The 18,847-nt window shown below is 41.5% G+C and overlaps 1 protein-coding gene across 1 annotated transcript in view; it reads right to left on the reverse strand.

Annotated features, from left to right (window-relative positions):
• Positions 1–275: 275 nt before the first annotated feature.
• The window catches only part of LOC139633150 (glutamate receptor ionotropic, NMDA 3B-like), a 65,160-nt gene continuing 46,588 nt past the window's right edge, over positions 276–18,847 (reverse strand). The window contains exons 6-12 of the mRNA XM_071498640.1: positions 17,798–17,944; positions 17,322–17,467; positions 14,114–14,229; positions 6,500–6,651; positions 5,120–5,284; positions 3,667–3,734; positions 276–1,769 (exon numbers count right to left, since the gene is read on the reverse strand). Coding sequence (XP_071354741.1) covers positions 794–1,769; positions 3,667–3,734; positions 5,120–5,284; positions 6,500–6,651; positions 14,114–14,229; positions 17,322–17,467; positions 17,798–17,944 — 1,770 coding nt within the window. The 3' untranslated portion in view covers positions 276–793. The remainder of the gene's footprint in view (positions 1,770–3,666; positions 3,735–5,119; positions 5,285–6,499; positions 6,652–14,113; positions 14,230–17,321; positions 17,468–17,797; positions 17,945–18,847) is intronic.

Here is an 18,847-nt window from a genome sequence, read left to right on the forward strand (position 1 = left end):
ATGCTATTTTTAAAATATTTATTTTCTTTTTTCTTTTTTTTTTTTTGGTATGTAACAATAATGGGGACAACATACAAGGATAAAAGGTTTAAAAACACAAGGCTTTAAAAAAATATTCTGCGATCATAAAGTTGATTGTTTTTAGGACTGTCACTCTTCACTTTTCTTATTCACATTTTTGGGACATTATTACTTAAAATATAATGCGTTTTTTTTTTTTTTTTTTGCATCTTTATCTCCTGCTGCTAGCACGCAGTTAACATGGATGTTAGTTTTGTTTTTTTCACATTGGACTAACTTGAATTTTTCTGTGCTCTTGTCGAGGATGTCTGTATGTGCTTGCAGGCCTGTTCAGCCAGTGGAACAGGCCACATTTCTAATCAGCTGATAGGCATCTTTTTGAGTAAAAAAGACTGTTGTGATTTTAACACTGTCATTCCAATTTGTCTGATTTGGTTCTTGTGAAAGTATAGTGGGTTATTACTGAAGTCATTTTTTCACTTAACAAAACTAAACTAATTTATGATTCTATGGATGACGCAGACATTTTTATCAGCTCTTAAGTTGCAGTTAAAGGTTTTTAGTTGTAATTTTAAGCGAGTAAGGAAATAATTCTGGCTGTGAAAATGATTAGGTTTCAGTAAGTAATGATGTCAGTTAACATATTTTAATTTTTCAGCCAGCATCCCCCAGACCTGACCCATTCCAACAAAGCCATCTTCCCGCGGCTATGCAAGTACCAGCTGCACCAGTCCCCCTGCAGTCTTACACATCAGGGGCTTAGGAAAGACAATCAAGTCCCGCTGCTTACACCCGATTGGTTGGCTTGTGTCCTGTCCAAGGTGTTCAGAGTGCGTGATAGGTTAGCCTTCTGTCTGTCCAGGCTAGATGTGTTCCGTGATTGGACAGTTATATTCCCAGCACCTGGTTGGTTTGCTCGACTTCGCTCCAAACTGGTGGAAGTGCGCGACTGGACAGTCCTTTCTCCCGTCAAAGTATTAACAGAGCGTAATTGGTTGGCTCTCCCTCTGTCCAAACTATTAACTGTGTTTAATTGGCTGCTTCTCCCATGCTCAAGAGTCCCAGGCCCACCTGATTGGGTAGCCCTCCCCGTCTGTTGATTATTCAGGGTTTGCAGTTGGCTGGTCCTGTCTCTGTCAGGGAGTTTTGACTGGATGGAGCTACTTCTGTCTGTGTTAATAGTTTGTGCCCTCTGTCTGTCCCTTTCCCTCTCCAGACTGGTATCTCTGCGTACAAGTCCACTCCTCTCTCGCTCCAGGCTGCTCTGTATCTCTGCTCTCCTGGCCAGAGCCTCTCTCAGCTGGGTGCGGAATATCTCAATCTTCCCCTGCAGCTCCTGGAGCTCCCCTTCCCACAGGCTGGTCTGAGCTGCTCTGCTCCCCAGGGGAGAGAGAACCAACCCTGTGGAAGCCAATGCTGAGACGGGCCCCCCGTTGGCGTGTAGGCTAATCTGTGGTGGGGAACTAAAACTCCCCAGGTTTCCCAGCCCCAACCCTCCTAGGCCGAGCCCAGGACGGCCGACCATCCCGGGCCTGCCGCGCACTGAGGCAGTGTGTGTGCGCAGGCGGTAGCTGTGGAGAGTCTCAAGGTCAAAGTGCACACGTTTCTCCTTGGGCTCATGGGATGGCGAGGAGTTGCTGGTGTCTCCAGCTGTAGTGGAAGCAGGGAGGGATGTGGGAGGAGATGGGGGCGGAGGCTGATGCTGTTTCCTGTGTAGGGTGCAGTTCTCTGAGATACAAGAGGAGGGGCTAGTGAAAGAGAGGAAGATCACAGCAAAGGGTAGATAGCCAGTGAGATACAGCAGTACAAGGATACATTGAATTATAAATAATATACCAATGAATTTATATACAAATGACATAAAGGTGAGAAGATCGATACAACTATGTACAGTGGCATTGAAGCTAATGCTAAGCAGCTGGTAAGCTTAACTTAGCTCTCGACTGGAAATGGCAGAGAAACGGCTAACTCTGTCTAAAGATAACAAATCTGCCTACCAGTACATCTATAGCTCACTATTTAACACATTAGAGGTTGTCAAACTATTGCATAAAGACTTGGAGGTAAAAATGGAGGTAACTTCCTAAAAAGGGATTTTTGCACTAGCAACAAGAAAGTGAATATGATTCAAGAGAAATTCTTGAAACAACCTGAAGTAGTATGTCAAGATTAAATAACTTGTATTTAGAGGTTCTGTATATGAGATTTTAAACAACAATATACCAGCAAACAACTATTTTTTTATGTAAAGCTATAGTGGAATAATTGCGTCCTGAGCAGAGAATGAAGTCACATTCCCTTTGTGTGTGTTGTAATCTTCTGATTCTGTGTCCTCACGGTGGGTCAACTTTTTCTCGGGGTGGCGTCAGCACGACTATCGTACCCCACTCACATACCTTCCTGCGTGCGCACAGCATGAGAGGAGCAGCAGCATGGGATAAATGACAATAACAGAACTGTGGATATTTCCCACTTTGCTCTGATGGTCTGAAGAACTCGCTGCTGCTCTGTCTCATCTGCCTGTGCGCTGTAAGCGACCTTAAACTTGCCACGGAGCAAAATAATTTTACAATTTTTGTCCAATTGTGCTACTCGCACTGTTAGAGACTGTATAAGCTACAATAAGGTATTAGGTTTTCTGGGAGATTAAAAAAAATGCAAGTCTGATATGATGTCATGATATTGAAAGAGATGGAGCTCAACTCCAACAGACTCGGGCCCAATTTAACCCCTGTGAGCCACTGATGTAGTGAGGCAGGTAGACGAGACGTTCAAATAACTCAAGGTTAAGAAATGGTACGGTCCACTTTGGGGGTGTCTGAAATCATATTGCAAGATTCTTCCAGCCATGAAAATGGGAAATAAATTGTAATATTTACAATTACAGGTAAGAAGGATATATAAATGTTTCAACCCCCCGCACTTGACTCATAACTGGCTTTTCTTCTCAGTGCTTATGTAACTTGTGGCTACATAATATTACAAGTCTGTTTTTCACTGGTGACCGGCCACAGTAGGCATGATAACGTTAGCTAGCTTGCTCTTACCGATATTGTGAATGTGTTTGGGAAATGTGCTAGCTGGCTAACTACTAGCATTGCCACGAAGCACATCATGGCAATGCTAGTATGGGCTAATGGTTATAGCTGGATTGTTTTTTGTTGGCTCTGGTGTGCACAGTGTAACTTTATTCAGTTGTGTTTCTTGTTGTGTGTTTATTTGCAGCTTTCACTGGGCTTCACAACACATGACTCACTGAGAACGTGAAGGTGGGCTGTGGCCAAATGGAGGCCAAAGTGTGCAGTAGAGTGACCATTTCCATAATATCCTGTCCCGCCTAAAGCCGGACGCCTGGTCACCCTAGTGTGCGGTTGGCGAAGCATTTGTTTTGGTCTGAGATGTTGGTGGCTTATTGTGACATCTAGTGCCAGTGATGATTGTCTGCAGAACCGTTTTAATTAAATGCATTCAATTGAAAGCCAGGAACAAAATGGAAAATTCATCACCAAATTCTTGCCAGACATAAACTGTAACTTGTTCTGAATTATTGCATTTCAACTGCCTTATTCTGGCTATTACAAATAGAATGACAATGAAGACCGAGTTGTGCAAATGCACAAGTCAGTGATTAATCAACTACGTTACTTTTGGTCGTGGCCGGTCAGCTCCCTCCCTACGTCCTCATACGTGGTGTGGAGGGCTCGGTGAATTTTCTGCAAGTGGAGAAGAAAAGAAGAAAACAATGAGGACTGCCAATTAGTAATGTGAAATTTGTTATCACTTCATCAGCTCTGAAATAATAACTCAGTGGAGATGATGAATATGAATCTCTAAGAGTCATTATTCTACCCAGTTGCATAGAACATCTGCGACAGCTATTCCTCACAAATCCTGCTGTGGTGCGCCTGTGAATAATTTAATCAAATGATTGTAATTCAATGAGAGACACCATTCTGCTTAAAATTTTGAGCAGGTTAAGGTGTCAGTTGCTTAAGCCCCTTTTGATTTAGGCATCCAAGTGATTAAAGTTGAAGGTTAAACTGAGGAGCGAAAAAAAACATCTTAAAACCAGGTTATTAGGTATCAATGAGCTTTTCATTTTTCTGGGTGTCTATGTGCGTCTGAAGATGTCTGAAGGAAAACATCTTTCGCTCTAGATAGGGATTAGCTTGAGGGACTAACTCAGATGTCATCCTCTGAGATAGCTGAGCTGGTTTTGTGATGAATGCTAGAGGCTGCCTGGGAGTGCTTGCCCTTTTTAGAGAGCTGTAGCAAACAAATGTGAGCAGTCCTCATATTCACACCGCTCCTTCCATTATTCACTTAAAAACATTGCCACTGGCACCTCATTTGGTAATGGTTTCATGAAAAACAGAATATGACCTTTAAATTCCCAGTTTGTGGCTCCTTTTGGTGTACGTTATCATAAACACACTAAGTCTCTGGCAGTCTAATTGCAAAATAAGCTGCTTTAGATCTTATATAGTCATTTTCCAAGTATAATTATGTTCCAAAATATTTAAAAGTTTTCTAATGAGGAGGTTCATTTAATGGTCTGCATGAGAACAGAAAAAGCAAATGCATAATGTGTGGTCATGAACCAATTAATAAAGCAATGCCAATGGGAACCCTTTATTAACTTTATAAATAAGGAATTAAATGTTTAATTTATGCAGCACAATTAGAGTTAGAGTTAATTAATTAACAAAGTACCTCGTTAGCATTAATTGAAGCGTTAGCGTTTAGTTCAAAGTTAAATTAAACCTATCCTTTAAAACATGCTATGATTCAGTTAAAAAAAAAAATTAGTCTTATTCTTGATTGTAGTTATGAATTTCTGACAGTAGAGGGCGTAGGTTACCTGCGAGAAAAGAGTTAACTCCAGGGGGTGAGGACATCTCACCAACAGCTGCATGCTGATGTGTGTGTGTGTGTGTGTGTGTGTGTGTCTGGGTGTGCACATACAACTGTGAATAATGTGAAGATTTCTGTAACTCTTTTTGCATCTTTCCTCCGTGTGTGTGTGTGTGTGTGTGTGTGTGTGTTTGCTTGCATGCATGAGATCCTTTTGCAAGTGTGTGAGACTTTGTTCACTCACCTGACTGGTGTGCAGCCAATACTGCAGTGTGTGTGTGCGCCGGAGGCGAGGGATGACCAGGTGATAGAAGGTGTGTTCACCTGCCAAAGTCAGCAAGGCTCCACCCACCCCCATGCACAGCAGCACAAACAGGCCTGAAAAATGCTGGATCCCCATCTGCAGAGTCTGAGGAGGCGGTGTCAGAAAGAAAGCGAGAGAGAGAGATTGGGGGAGTGACACAGATTAGTAAAGACTTAAGCTGACAGAGAGGAAAATACTCAGATTGATGATTTATATTTACATAATTACCATTTAGGCCACTTTTTTTGTGACTGTGCAATTGATATTCTGCTGTTGTGTGTCTGGTTCGGCTGTGTAAGCCGTCGAGAATAGAAATAAAGAAATGAGAGGGCAGCAGCGTAACAGACATGTTTGAGAAGAAAGGGATGTAAGGAAGCGAGGCAGAGGAGGGGAACAGTCACAATGAGCCGAGCGGGGAAACAAAACTGAGTGTAACAGAAAGAAACAGCAGTTAGGATGACGGTGATAAAAAGAAACGCCAGTTTAATTGAAGAACAGTTTCTTCCCATTTGGTTTCGCCCACGTCCTCTTTGACACAATGTCTATCTCTTCTGAGGCTTTCATGGGCCTGGAGGAAGTTGAAGAGGCAGTGTAGAGCTTTTCCAGTGCTCTCTAATCATATTCCCGCCAACTGGCTCATTTATGCACTGCCTCTGATGGCAATTAGCCCCATGCTGACTCGACACATTCATCAGTGACAACACTGACCTCCTTTTGCTCCCAATCCAGAGGGCAAGACCACACTGACGCCCACATTGTTGAGAGCAGCCCACTCTCTGGGCTTCAAATAAGAGGAATAGTAATAACCTCCCGATGCTGGGTGAAGTTAAGTGTTTCTTTTCATTGGAGGAACGTATGACTGTGTAATTGCGTTTGTTGCTTTAATATGATTCAACTTTGAAGTGCGATTTAAAAAAAAAAAAAAAAAAAAAAAAAAAAAAAAAATTATTTATTTTTTTTAAAGCGATGGCCACAGGGATTTGAATAGAGAACAAACAAGAGATAAAGATACAGTTTGCTCTGTCTAGAGATTCCCACTGCTTTAAAAAGAGAGAAGGGGAGAGGGAGAGCAAGAAATGAGAGTACCCAGACAGTACGTGCCTGTACCTCTGATTGAGGTCGGTAAATAGGTTTGAGTTTATGTAATTGTATGTCTTTTTGTGTGTGTGTGTGTGTGTGTGTGTGTGTGTGTGTGTGTGTGTGTGTCTGTTAGTGTATGTGTGCTTGTCCCAAAGCGAAACTCATTTTTGAGAGTACAACACCAGAAGGCTTTGCTTTATACACACAGTACATGCACACACTCCCTGACCGATGGCTTACCTCAGTGACTGCAAAGACTCGCTTCCCACAGGGCACAACCTTGTACCATTTGTCGTGTAACATGTCCATGAAGCCGTCGGACTTGTAGCGACTCACGAACTCTGACACATTACGGGTCAGAGGGGACCCCTGGGGCAGGCCTATACCGTAACCTGAAAGATGAGACACACACAGATGTAAATACAAACGGTACAGGTAACAGAGCTGAGGACAACAGCCGTGCCTGAGGAGGAGACTAGTGTCTGAATTGGTGTTTTTGTGTAGGAAGCCGCAGTCAGCCATTTGCAGTTAGCCAAAGGGCAGATGCCCACTGGTAAAGAAAAACTGAGATTAATGGGTTTACAGGGTTCAGCTGGAATCAGGATCAACCACATTTTCTGCCAAGTACAGTGCAGCACAAAGACACCGTCCTGGGCTATTTTCTGGCGTAGTATTTGCATAAGGAAACAAAGCACTAAAGCTGATGCAGGCGCCCCTTGTGGTGCAGAATACACAGGCTACTGTAGTGGATTAAATTATGCTCCTGAATAGTCTGTTCCTCCATTTATCACATTCCACACTCGAAAATAGACAAATGTAATACCTCCATCAGACTAGATGACCTTAATGTCACCTGTCACATCAGGCTATTTTTAGGCTAATATCAAATAGTAATAGACCCCGGCTTAAGAGCTGGCGTGGGATCAAGTCTGGCTCTCAGCGGATAGGGTGCAAATCTGCTCATATTTTACCTGGCTGTGCTCCTTCCAGGCAGCTACATTTCCTTCGGTTGCAGTCTTGTGGCTGTGCTCAGCCTGTGGTGCTTTATTATTGTGTTGTAAATCATTTATTTAATAAAACACTGTGTGGGAGGAGTTGGTCCAACTTCACCCTCTGGACTTTTTTGTTCTTCTGTGAGGAGTAACTCAAGATTTAGATGTAGAAATGTCAAAGTCATGCTTTTTTAAATGTTAGGAAGCCTTCCACATAGACGACCTTTTTTTTTTTTTTTTTATGATTACTCTTTTCTCACCTGTACATTTCACTCCGTTCCCTTGGCACCTCCAATTAATGTCACTGGCTGTTTGATCATTTTCATTGTTACTTTTGCTGTCATTGTTTTCTGTCAGGTTCCCATTGAGCCTCCCTGAAGAATTTTAAGAGGTACATGACACTTCATACTAGTTCAGCTATCAACCTATATGTTTTATTCCATTTTCTTAGTTTTATGACACATACACTGAAGAAAGAATAATCTGAGATACCATCCTTTTCTAGCTGTACAATATCACAATTGGTCTCCATAAAATAAAAAATAACCCAGTCTGGAACAAACATAATTGGACCCTTACTCTGACCTCATCGCCAGAGCCGCCAGTTGCAAAACACTTATCATAGTCAGATCATCCACTCCATGTGCACTTCACATTCACCGCCTCCGGTTACAGATGTAAGACCCAGTTTTGTTGCAAGGCCAAACAAAGGGCAGTTTCACTGCATCTGCATGGGAACCTGATAACATGCTGACATTACAGCTCTTTTGTGGATCATGTTTTCATGTTGAAGGTGCTCTTTTGCATTTCCTGTTCATGCGTAGCGTGCAGGAAGCTATTGTAGCAGCCCCATGGTTGCATCTATAACTACATTTGGTTTTTATAGCCTTGAATGTGAAGAAGAAAATCACCTTGAAATTCATACTGAAGTTAATAGTAATACATTTGTACTTTTACAGTATTAAATTCATGCAGTAACAAGGAGGGTTTGGAGGTGCAGCATCTAAACACTAGTACTTGATTGTTTCCTTTTTTTGTGAGAATTTTCTCCACTAAATATTAGGAGGGAAATATCCCCTTTGCTTCACTGCATGCAACTGACAGCTACAGTTATTGGTTGCTTTGCAGAGTGATGGTTCACATAACAAAACATGTATAATATTCTCATAAAATGTTCTGCACAATTAGAGTTCAGACTTGCAGGTGTCACAGATGTGGATTTCATAGCTTCAAAAATACTTAAATTATACCAGCAGTAATGCAAATTATTCTTATAGTACATTAAATATTCATCTGAGCTTGATCTGGAGAAAATGTTTCATCAGTCAACTGGTATTGCCATGGATTTCCTTATTTCTCTCTTGTTAAAGGTAAAATAGCAGCAGGATGTGAGTGATGAGACCAGACCGTCATAAAATATACTGTAGTTTCAGCGATAAAAGTATATAAGTATGATTTTTAATTAAGAAACTGATTTAAGAACTCCTTTCTACCACTGTCCATTACTTTAATTTCAGTAGTGGCACATTCATCAGTACTGATACACAAGCTTTAATGACATGTATTTGTATCTCTCTCTCTCTCTCTCTCTCTCTCTCTCTCTCTCTCTCTCTCTCTCTCTCTCTCTCTCTCTCTCTCTGTCTCTCTCTCTCTCTCTGTCTCTCTCTCTCTCTCTGTGTCTCTCTCTCTCTCTCTCTCTCTCTCTCCCCCATGATCCAACCACTCTGTGGATTTTCTGCACCTCTCCATCACATTCTCTGTTTCTGTACATTACAATTTCTACTCTTTGCATATGTGTGAATAACTAAAACTCGAAATCTAGCTGGAAGCCAGAGAGAAAAGGCTCTGCCCTGCCCACACTTTGAAAACTGCATCTGTTTTGCATTACAGGCCACATTTCTGCAGGTAAATCTGTGCTTCAGCTCAGAGTCTAAAGACCCGCTCGGAGATTTATTGCTATACAAGACCTCCTGGGATTGTTTTTTTCATTTCATCTGCACTGCAATCAAAGACACAGTCATGCCAACAGCATTTTGTGTGTGTGTGCGTGTGTGTATTTGTGTGTGCGGGACTGTCTTGGACCTGGCAGCTGTTTGTGTGTCTGTGTGTGTGCGTTGACTGTCAGGGTGTTTGAGGCTGATGGGGGTTGTGGACAGAGACAGAGAATAGCGAAGGTTCACGTACCTGTCACACTCTGCTTCCTACATGACAAAGACTGTCTAAGCTTCCCTCCCTTTTCTCCTCATTCTTCCCCTGTTCCTTTCCCTCGGTCCTCTCTCTCTGTCTCTCTCTCTCATCCTTCCTCTACCCCGTCCGAGGTCATTCCTCTCCCACCATTGCCGCTAGTCCTTCAGTTCTTCCGCTCCTTATCTCTGTCATCCCTTCACTTTCGTTCAATTTCTGCTTTGCTTCATTCTTCTCTTTATCTCTCGGCTCCTCTCCCGAGTCCATTGCTTTGTCTCTATACGTCTCTGTCTTCTTTCTTCATTTCTTCATTTCTTTTTTTTCCCCCCTCCACCAGACAGACAACATTTTTCTGTCATCAGCCTATCTCCATCCACATTCCTCTACAGCCCTCAGTCAAACAGTGAAATACAAGTGGGCAGCTGCTTGTCATTTGTTTTGAGTCTTTTCCCCAGACATGCACATATTCCATCTCAAGCTGTCACTCAACCCCCACCCACACCTACTCACTCACAGACACACCCATGCACATCAAGTTTAGTATTATTATACTTATATCGGTTTGTAAAAGTTTAACCATCCTATTTATAAACACAGATCAAAACTATAACCGTCAGCAAAGTTCCTATCATCTTTCATAACTTTCAAATTACAGTCTTTGTAAGACTTATTCCATCCAGTCTTATGTCTTGTTATGAATTCAATGAACTTAATGATTCAATCAGTGACAGAGAAGATAAAAGATAAATGATCAGATTGCTCTTCAACTCTAAATGAAACAGTAATGTTTTTGTACCTCAAAATCATCAGTATTACCTCTCCCATACTGACTCATCTGTCTGTCCTTTTAATTACAGTATGACTGGTTAAAGATGCCGGGCTGTTACATCTGCATAATTTCTACTGTTTGTGCAGCTCTGCTCAGTTTTTACAGCAGCTCTTCATTAGACATAGCAACAGGAGTACGCTGTAATGTATGTTGATGCTATAATGTCAATAACTGGTATGTAAACCTATATTAAGTTGCTTTGGGTTAATGGAATGCATAATTTAATGTCTACAACTAAGAATGATTTTCATTACTAATCAATATTCTGATATTTTCTTACTGAGTTGATCTATAAACTGTCAAAAATGAGTAAAATGTCCTCCACAAGTTTATTATCACATAAGAAAAAAAATAAAGCAAATGCTCACAAACCAGGGAGAGCTTGTGAATGTTGAAAATTTGCTTTAAATCATTAGTCATTTATCAAAATAGCAGGTGTCTGCCACTCAACTGAATGGCATTTTGTTTTACATTTTGTCAGCTCATTCTTTAAAAGTCGGCATGTGTGTTTTTTTTTTTTTTGTTGTTTTTTTTTTAATGATGCTGTCTTGCTTTGGAATTACTCTCTGACATCCACATTTCCACACATACACAAAAGCATACGCAGACAAGGGCGATCATGCGTCGCCCCTGCCAGACGTGAGCTGCCCGACCAACAACAGTCTTACTGCCAGCCTCATTCCCATCTTCAGACGTGCTCTGTCCCACATGACTGAGCTTGTGTTGTCCACTTATGCACGCACGCACACACACACACACACACACACACACACACACACACACACACACACACACACACACATACACAAACACAAATGGCCCCTCACCACTCGCGCACACATACAAACAAGCAGCGAGTGGCTGCGTGTTCAGTGGCAATATTATTAATGGGGTGTGTCTAGGCTGTCGTAAACATCTCCCAACAGCACTCAGTGGAAACAGGCGCACAGCGACACCCCCGCATCCCTCTCCACTTAAGTAGCCTGAAGGTTTCTGCAGAGCACCTTGCCTGCAGCAGCTTCACAGCCCTGAGTCTTTCTGTATCTCCTGACCACAAACCCCCTCTATAAATCCTCACATGGACCAAATAACACTTTCTCTCTTTCTGTCCTCCATCCCTTCTCTCTCTCTCTCTCTCTCTCTCTCTCTCTCTCTCTCTCTCTCTCTCTCTCTCTCTCTCTCTCTCTCTCTCTCTCTCTCTCTCTCTCTCTCTCTCTCTCGCTCCAGCTGCTCGGGGTGAAGGTTTGTCTTGATTAGGGGACTCTGTTGGCTGGCTCTTTTATCACTCGCAGTGCAGAAAGGCGCAAACTGGCAGTGGGCAAATGAAAGCCCTCTATCTCCTTCTTGTGCTCAACTCCCACCTCACTCACCCCCTACACCGGCCCTCCCCTTCTTTACCTTTGTTGTTCTTTTCTTACTTATACTTTTGTTATCTCATATTCTGCCCACCCCCCTCCTCTTGTGTTTTTCCTCTCACGTTTCCTGTCTGGACCATTTCCTGCTCTCTCTTCCTCTACCTTATTTAAGCTTATTGGGTTATTCACTCCCATCCCATTCGTTCTCACACAGGCTGTGGAGGTGAATTGCTACTAAAGGCTGTGTGGGGTCTTCATCTGCCTTTTCCTGTAGACAATGAATCAAGTAGTCATCAAACGGACCCACTCTACATACAAATGAGACTTGCTTCCTCATGCTCCCAATCGTGAGTAATGCCACAGTGAAGTGTCTCGGCTCATTTTGTCTTGTACAGTCAAGAAAGCAGTAGATAATCTCCAGTGAGCAAGAGCTGTACAGTGAGAAAGGGAATGTGGGAGTGGGGTCCATCTGAGGCTGAGTGCTTTTGAGTTTGCATCAAAGTTAGTGTTTGGTCCCATGTGGCTCTGTATGTCTGTGTGAGCCTCTCAGTAATGCAAAGACAAAGAGGCTGAGCTGAAACAAGTGCACAAGGAACTGCACACACACATATGGACATATATGCTCGTCAGTGGGCAGGCATGAGCGCACACACTAATTCTATACCTGCAGCTTGGGTTAGAGGTTAAATGCTTGATACATCCAATAAATGTGTCCTGCCAGTGGAAATTCCTCTTCAAAGTCACCTTCAGAAGGCGTATATGTGCAGATGCCATGTGACTAGAATATTGTAAACTGGCTGGAACCTTTTATTTACCTCAATGAAAAGTAACACCAGGCTTTTATTAGAGCAAGGACATAATTTCTTCTGACAGGTCGTCAGCAGCCTCTTTTTCTCAAAATGATACACTGCTATTCTGCAAAATATCCTGGTATATATCATGAGTTCACAGCAGACATGTATCACAGGAAACTACTACTTCTACTACTACTATTATTACTGTCATCAGTGCTGCAACAAGTTGATACTGTAATGTAATAATAATGTATTAATCTGGCTTAAATTTTTATCAAAAACATGATTCGCTGTAATATTTTAGATCTATTTTAGAACAAGCTAAGCTATTAATAATGTACAAACTTAGATTTTTTTAAAAAGTAGTTTTTAGTTTGGGTGGCACATACACAGGTTGTAGAAGGTGTGGGAGGAGGACGAGGCGAAAGAAAACAAGAGTGGAAAATTCAACATTGTTAAATATAAAAGCATGACAGCCATGTAAAATGTTTGTTGCAAGCTGCTTGGTTCTATTTTGCACTTTTTCCTTGCTTGCCATGGTTCATATAGTGATTTTAGTTTGGAAAAATGTCCTCCCTCTAAGGGGAAAACGCTTTCCTTCAAGAATAACACTAGAAGACACACAAAATTCAGCACTTGTACATGTACTACATGTTCATAGGTCTGTTCTTTCACGTAGTATGTACAAGAGCTTGAATATAATAACCCCCTCTATACATCATTAGCTGTTTTTTTGACTCACACTGGATCTGTCTGCAGGCTTCATGACTGTATTTTAGGTTTTCAAACCTGTGAGTGATAAGTCCAAAGTGTTCTGACCAGGTATTGTTGTAAATAATGGATGACTGAGTACTTTTACCCTGCAGTGTTATAAGTTCACTGTGTGTGTGTGTGTGTGTGTGTGTGTGTGTGTGTGTGTGTGTGTGTGTGGATATGCACACTTCAAACTGTATACACTGTGAGCTGGTACTTTGGTGTGTGTACTTAATCACATCAAGATTTGTCATGGGGGCAAATCTTTTCATACAGTCACATTGTGGGGACTCACTTGTCATGTGGGGACAAAAAACAAAAGTCCGCACAAGGTCAGTCTGTCTAGATATTCAGACTTGGTTTTAGTTTTGAGAGCACAGTTATGTTTAGCTGAAGGCAGGTAAAGGTTTGAGTTAGTGAAAAGGGGCTATTTGTAAGTTTTCTCTGCCACCAAACGTGGTTTCTTCCAGTTTTTTTGCGGTGGTGATTGTTGTTTCGGCCATTGCTGCATTTACAAGACAAGTTATAATAAACCCTCTGTCTTCAGGGCAGATTGGGGGCTACAGTGAGTCGCTATCAGAAAGTGACGAGACAGGCCGGGGCTAGCTAGTTAGTGTGCCAACTTCAGTAGAAGAAAAGATGTGATAGAGATAAGAGTGAACACTGGCGCTGCTTTCCACTGCTGGCGACAGCTCTCGGCAAGTAAATGCATGAAGTTTGATGCTGAAATCATGTTTCTTCTAGACTTGTAAGCAAGGCTTATGCTCAAAACACAATTTTATTAGATCAAGAGAAAGCCAAACCAAGTCAGTTTGAAGATCCTTTTTTTTTTTTTTTTTTTTAAATAAAATGCCATCAGGGAATGACTGTGAGTCAATACAATCTCAATACAAGTTGGTGTGTGTGTGTGTGTGTGTGTGTGTGTGTGTGTGTGTGTGTGCGCGCACCTTCAATGGCGAACGGTTTCCCCACAGTGAGCAGTTTGCATTCTGCATCAATAGAGACCTCAAAGTCCAGCAGAGCTTTGTCCATGATGAACGCATCCAGAGCAGGAGGATCTGTCCTTCACCACCAACAGACACACACACAGACACACACACACACACATCACAGGAATATGAGAGCAGCATTAATTAAAGACGATTAACCTCAAACTTTTGACGACACGTAAATCAGATTTACTTTCTCAAACATTTCCAGACTCCCCAGACCCGTGTAGGAACCCTGTACTTTGGGCTGTCATCCCACTTTTGTCATTTATAGAGAGGATGAGATTAACTACATTCTAATACACTGTGTAAACACATACATCATTACCTAAACCAACAGCCTCTGTGGCAGACAGATAAGGCATTACACACACTGCCCAAGACTCTCCTACTCCGGCTATATCGATCCAATTGACCTTAATTGACCCCTAATTACAGACTGTGCCTCTGCTGCTGACCATGGCTGGCAGATGATTCAGGATACAAAGTGAAACACACTGGATTTGAATAATACACTTCAAAACACAAGCAGACCGATAAAGAACAAATGATACACTTTTGTTGACACACAAACAAACTCAGTTATATGCACATTCGCCCACAAAAATACACATATACGCCAAATTTAAATGGTAAAATGTCGAACACACACACACACACACACACACACACACACACATACACTCAGTCTAATGGGAAAGCTAAACCAGACTGATCAAATTACCTGAAACTTCTTGTTATTCAGTACGTTTGCCACTGAACAAAAGGTTGACTTTACAAAGTCTTTGCTCTGCTGGCAAAGCAGGAAAGTCTGTTTTTCTCTGTCTAGACCTGTCAAACATGAGGCACAGGGGGAAGAGAGGGGACAGAGACTTCTTCTGGGACTAAAGAGGGTCGGAAGCTATCTGATGCCTGGCCTTGGAATAAGAGCTGTGTGTGTGTATGTGAGAGTGCATGCGTGAAGGCATCAAAGTGTTTAGGTACGACTGTTAGTTGTAAGTCTGTGTTTAGGTATGTGCTTGAGCATGCATTATTTCCTGGGAGCCGATACGTTTGTGTGCAGCTTCATGCGTAGCCCTCAGCGTTCTCTCTCCAGAAGGTTTGTGAGGTTTTTTTTTTTTTTTCCCTCCTTCTCTAAGATTTGAGTGCAGTATTGGGGTCAGTAGTTCTGCCAACACAGTGTTTTACAGCCTCACTCTGGTTCTCTGCACTGCTGTGACTTCCACTTCTGCCTCGCTCGCAAACAAACGCCACCTTCATCTACCCCGTTCTCATCCTCTTTCTCTGAACAAGCGCTTTGTGTCTTCCCACTTGCACCACTAAGTCAGCACATGCACTATCTCAGCATCTCTGTTGGTGCTTTATGGAGAAGGCAGAGGTTGTGTTTTTACAGTGGATATGAGTGTGTTTGCTGTGCGTGCTACAGTATGTCTGTGTACCTGCACTTGGGTTACCTATGCTTAGCATATCATTCATATAGCATGTCTGAGTTCCAGTGGTGGAAGGTAACTAATTGTCTGCACTCAAGTACTGTACTTAACTACATTTGAGGGTTCTTTTACTTTACTTGAAAATTTCCTTTGCATGATATTTTATACTTCCACTACATTTTAAAGGGATATCTTGTACTTTAACTGCACTACATTACTCTGAAAACATTAGTCATTAGTTGCTTTATAGATTAGGATTTGACACAAAATGACATCTTCATTGTAGGACTTTGAAAATGAATGATTTGAATACCTCCTTGAACATGGCTAATTTCATGTAAAGGTATGAAAAAGTTCTTAAAATGATCAAACACAAGTTACTAAAATGTGGTCTGATTTAAAAAAAAAAAAAAAAAAAAAAAATCTGCATCTGCACAGGGGTATCCTAAACCTAAGTTATGCATGAATGATAAAAGGAAGAAATATGATGATAAAGATTAGCTAAATGTGAAGGTGTTACAGACATATCTTCACTGATCACACAATCAGAAACCTAATTAATTCTATAATCAAAGTATTGCATTCAGGGAAAAAATTGGTTTTATGTTCCAAGTAAATATCAGATCCAAAATATGGTCAAAACCAGGATAAGACTAAAGTAAAACACATAACAGGGACACTTGTGTGCATGTTACCCCCCCAAAATATCTCTTCCCAGTGTTCCTCAACATCTCTGGTTATCTGGTAGCAGTCTTGTAATTGTTCCCAGAGTCCAAACTAAACATGAAGAAGCAGCAGTTGGCTACCCTGCCCCACAGGGCCAGGCAAACATCTGATACATAACTACCTTTAAAACCAAGTTAAAGACTGTTATTTTCTCCACTGCCCTTGGCTGAGCTTTAACCGCCTACTATTATCTTAAACTACTTTCTTATTTCTTTTAAAATTGTTCCTATCCCTTCAATTTCTGTTTTTTATTGTTCTGTGCTTTATCTCCTTTTTATGTATTATGTAAAGCACTTTCGATTGCCTTTGTGAATTAAATGTATGATAAAAATAAACTTGCCTTGCCTCTTTGCTTTCATCTACCCGCTATCCCCATTCGACATCCAATTCAGCCACTTGTCCTCAGCCCTAATTGCATCAATTCAACACTTAATTTAAAAAAAAAAAAAAGTGTTATTTTCGCCCATAAATTGCGAGGTCTTTGTTAATGAAATTTATGTGATTCATATGCCTTCACCTCACTTAGACCTTGTGCTAAAACGTTTCTGGATGAGGAAAAGCTCATGGTAATGCAGGGTATCAAATATATGCGGCTCACATAGTCATTCGTTCCTCTCTCAGATCCAAAAGCAAACAGCATGTTCACTATGTATATATAAGACAACATCCACTGACGGGAACATCACTGCAGGTGGAAAAAAATCTGAGCAAAAATCAATCCTAAAGCCGAATTTAGATTAAACTACCCATTCCTATGATTTAGGAACAAACATAAACAACAGTTTCTCTAAGCTGGAAAATCAGAGCATCTAAAATGTTTGCTCTTGTCAGTATACAGAATTGTTAAGCACAGTGTGAATGACAACTAAGTGCACAGAATACAGACAGCCACAGATTGCAGATGTTAACATGACTGTATTTTTTTAGGTCTGGATTTTATTTTAATCACCGGTGGAAATGAGGTCATTTCACAAATGTGCATGGCACACACGTAAGCGTTAGTGTCTTACTTTAACATATGTACGCCTTCTGGGGTGGTGGGCTGGTTGTAGCGTCTCATGTAGTCGTGCATCTCTGGGAAACTCTTCTTCATGTAATCCTCGGCACTGCTCTCCCTCACCGTGCCGAAGCGAAATCCCAGGGAGGGGTGGTGCAGCTGGGAGAGCGACACAGGGAGGCATGGGTGGAAGAGAAGGTGGAGACAGTGGTAGAGGTGATTACAGAATATGAGGATGGGGGGGTGGGTGGTAGATATCATGATGGGGCTCATATCAAATTCACTGTAGCCCTGAACTCCCTACAGGGTTTAGGGATATGGAAAGCGATAATCCTTCACAAATAATTCCACTCTTTACTCATTAGCTTGTCCTTGTGTAAGATTAGTTTGTGTGTGCATGTAGCTGTGTCTTTGTCTTTGTGTGTATGTGTGTAGGGGGGTGCTGACATGCATGCAGCTGCAAGTTTGTGTCCTTGTGTGCAGTCTAACCTTGTCATCATGGATTCCCGAGACCTGCTCGAAGGTCTTCTCCCCGACCATGACTGCGGCTAGGTTGGCAGTGTAGCTGGACAGCACCAGTAAGCAGAAGATAGCCCAAAGGTTCATCAGGAAGCGCCCTGTCCAGCATTTAGGAGTCTGCAGAGTGGAGATTTTTTAGTTTCTTTTTGTGTAATCATTAAGATAGAAAAATAATAAAAAAGAACAAAAGAAGAATAAATAGCAGATCTCAATGATGAGTGAATCTAAAAATATCCCAAAGCTCAAAATCGAAAAATGTCATGACGTGAAGACAAAAAATGAAACTGCATGACAACAAACAACTTGGAGGAAAGTGAGGAAGCTAAATGTATGAGAAATAAGGGCATTGGGGGGGGGGACCTCCTCTTTCTCCTCCTCCTCAAAATTCCAAATTTAACTCCAGAGTGAGGGTAATCAAGTTAATCAAAACAGACCAGAGGAAGAGTTAATGCAAGAGAGGAACACTAACAAAGTGTGACTGTTTGTGAGACACATCAGAAATATCTTTCCATGAAATTGCTTGCCTAGGGGATGAATCCACCTGAACACTGTGATCATTTATTTATTCCACCAATTAAAATCCACTTAACAGAAGAAAAGAGATGAATTTCTAGTGTTTTTAAAGGTTTTAGATTAATGAGACATTAATTATACAAACAAGGTTGTAAGCCATTGTTACGAAAGTGTTCGGGATGTTATGAACTCTCTGCGTAATTAGTTGGTGCACTGAAAGGGGAGAAAGGGAGGAGGGAATGCATATTACAAACACAAACTCTTCAGTAATATTATTTTTGAGAAGACGTGAACTGTAGTGCTTTGTTGTAGATAATGATCATGGTGCCTTTAGGCACTGCAGGCCTGTGTTTTCCTCAGAAGGTAAGCAAAATTTCATACTGTGCTTACAAGTTAAATGCTGATAACACATGTAACTGAATGTTCCTGTTCCCCTCAGTTGCTGTTGTTACACGGGTCAAGCGTTCTGTTCAATATGAGGTTTACAGTGATATTGGGGAAATAATT

Source organism: Trachinotus anak, unplaced genomic scaffold, assembly GCF_046630095.1.
Source record: "Trachinotus anak isolate AG129_WGS33_773 ecotype Australia unplaced genomic scaffold, CSIRO_AGI_Tana_v1 ptg000015l, whole genome shotgun sequence".
NCBI lineage: Eukaryota > Metazoa > Chordata > Actinopteri > Carangiformes > Carangidae > Trachinotus > Trachinotus anak.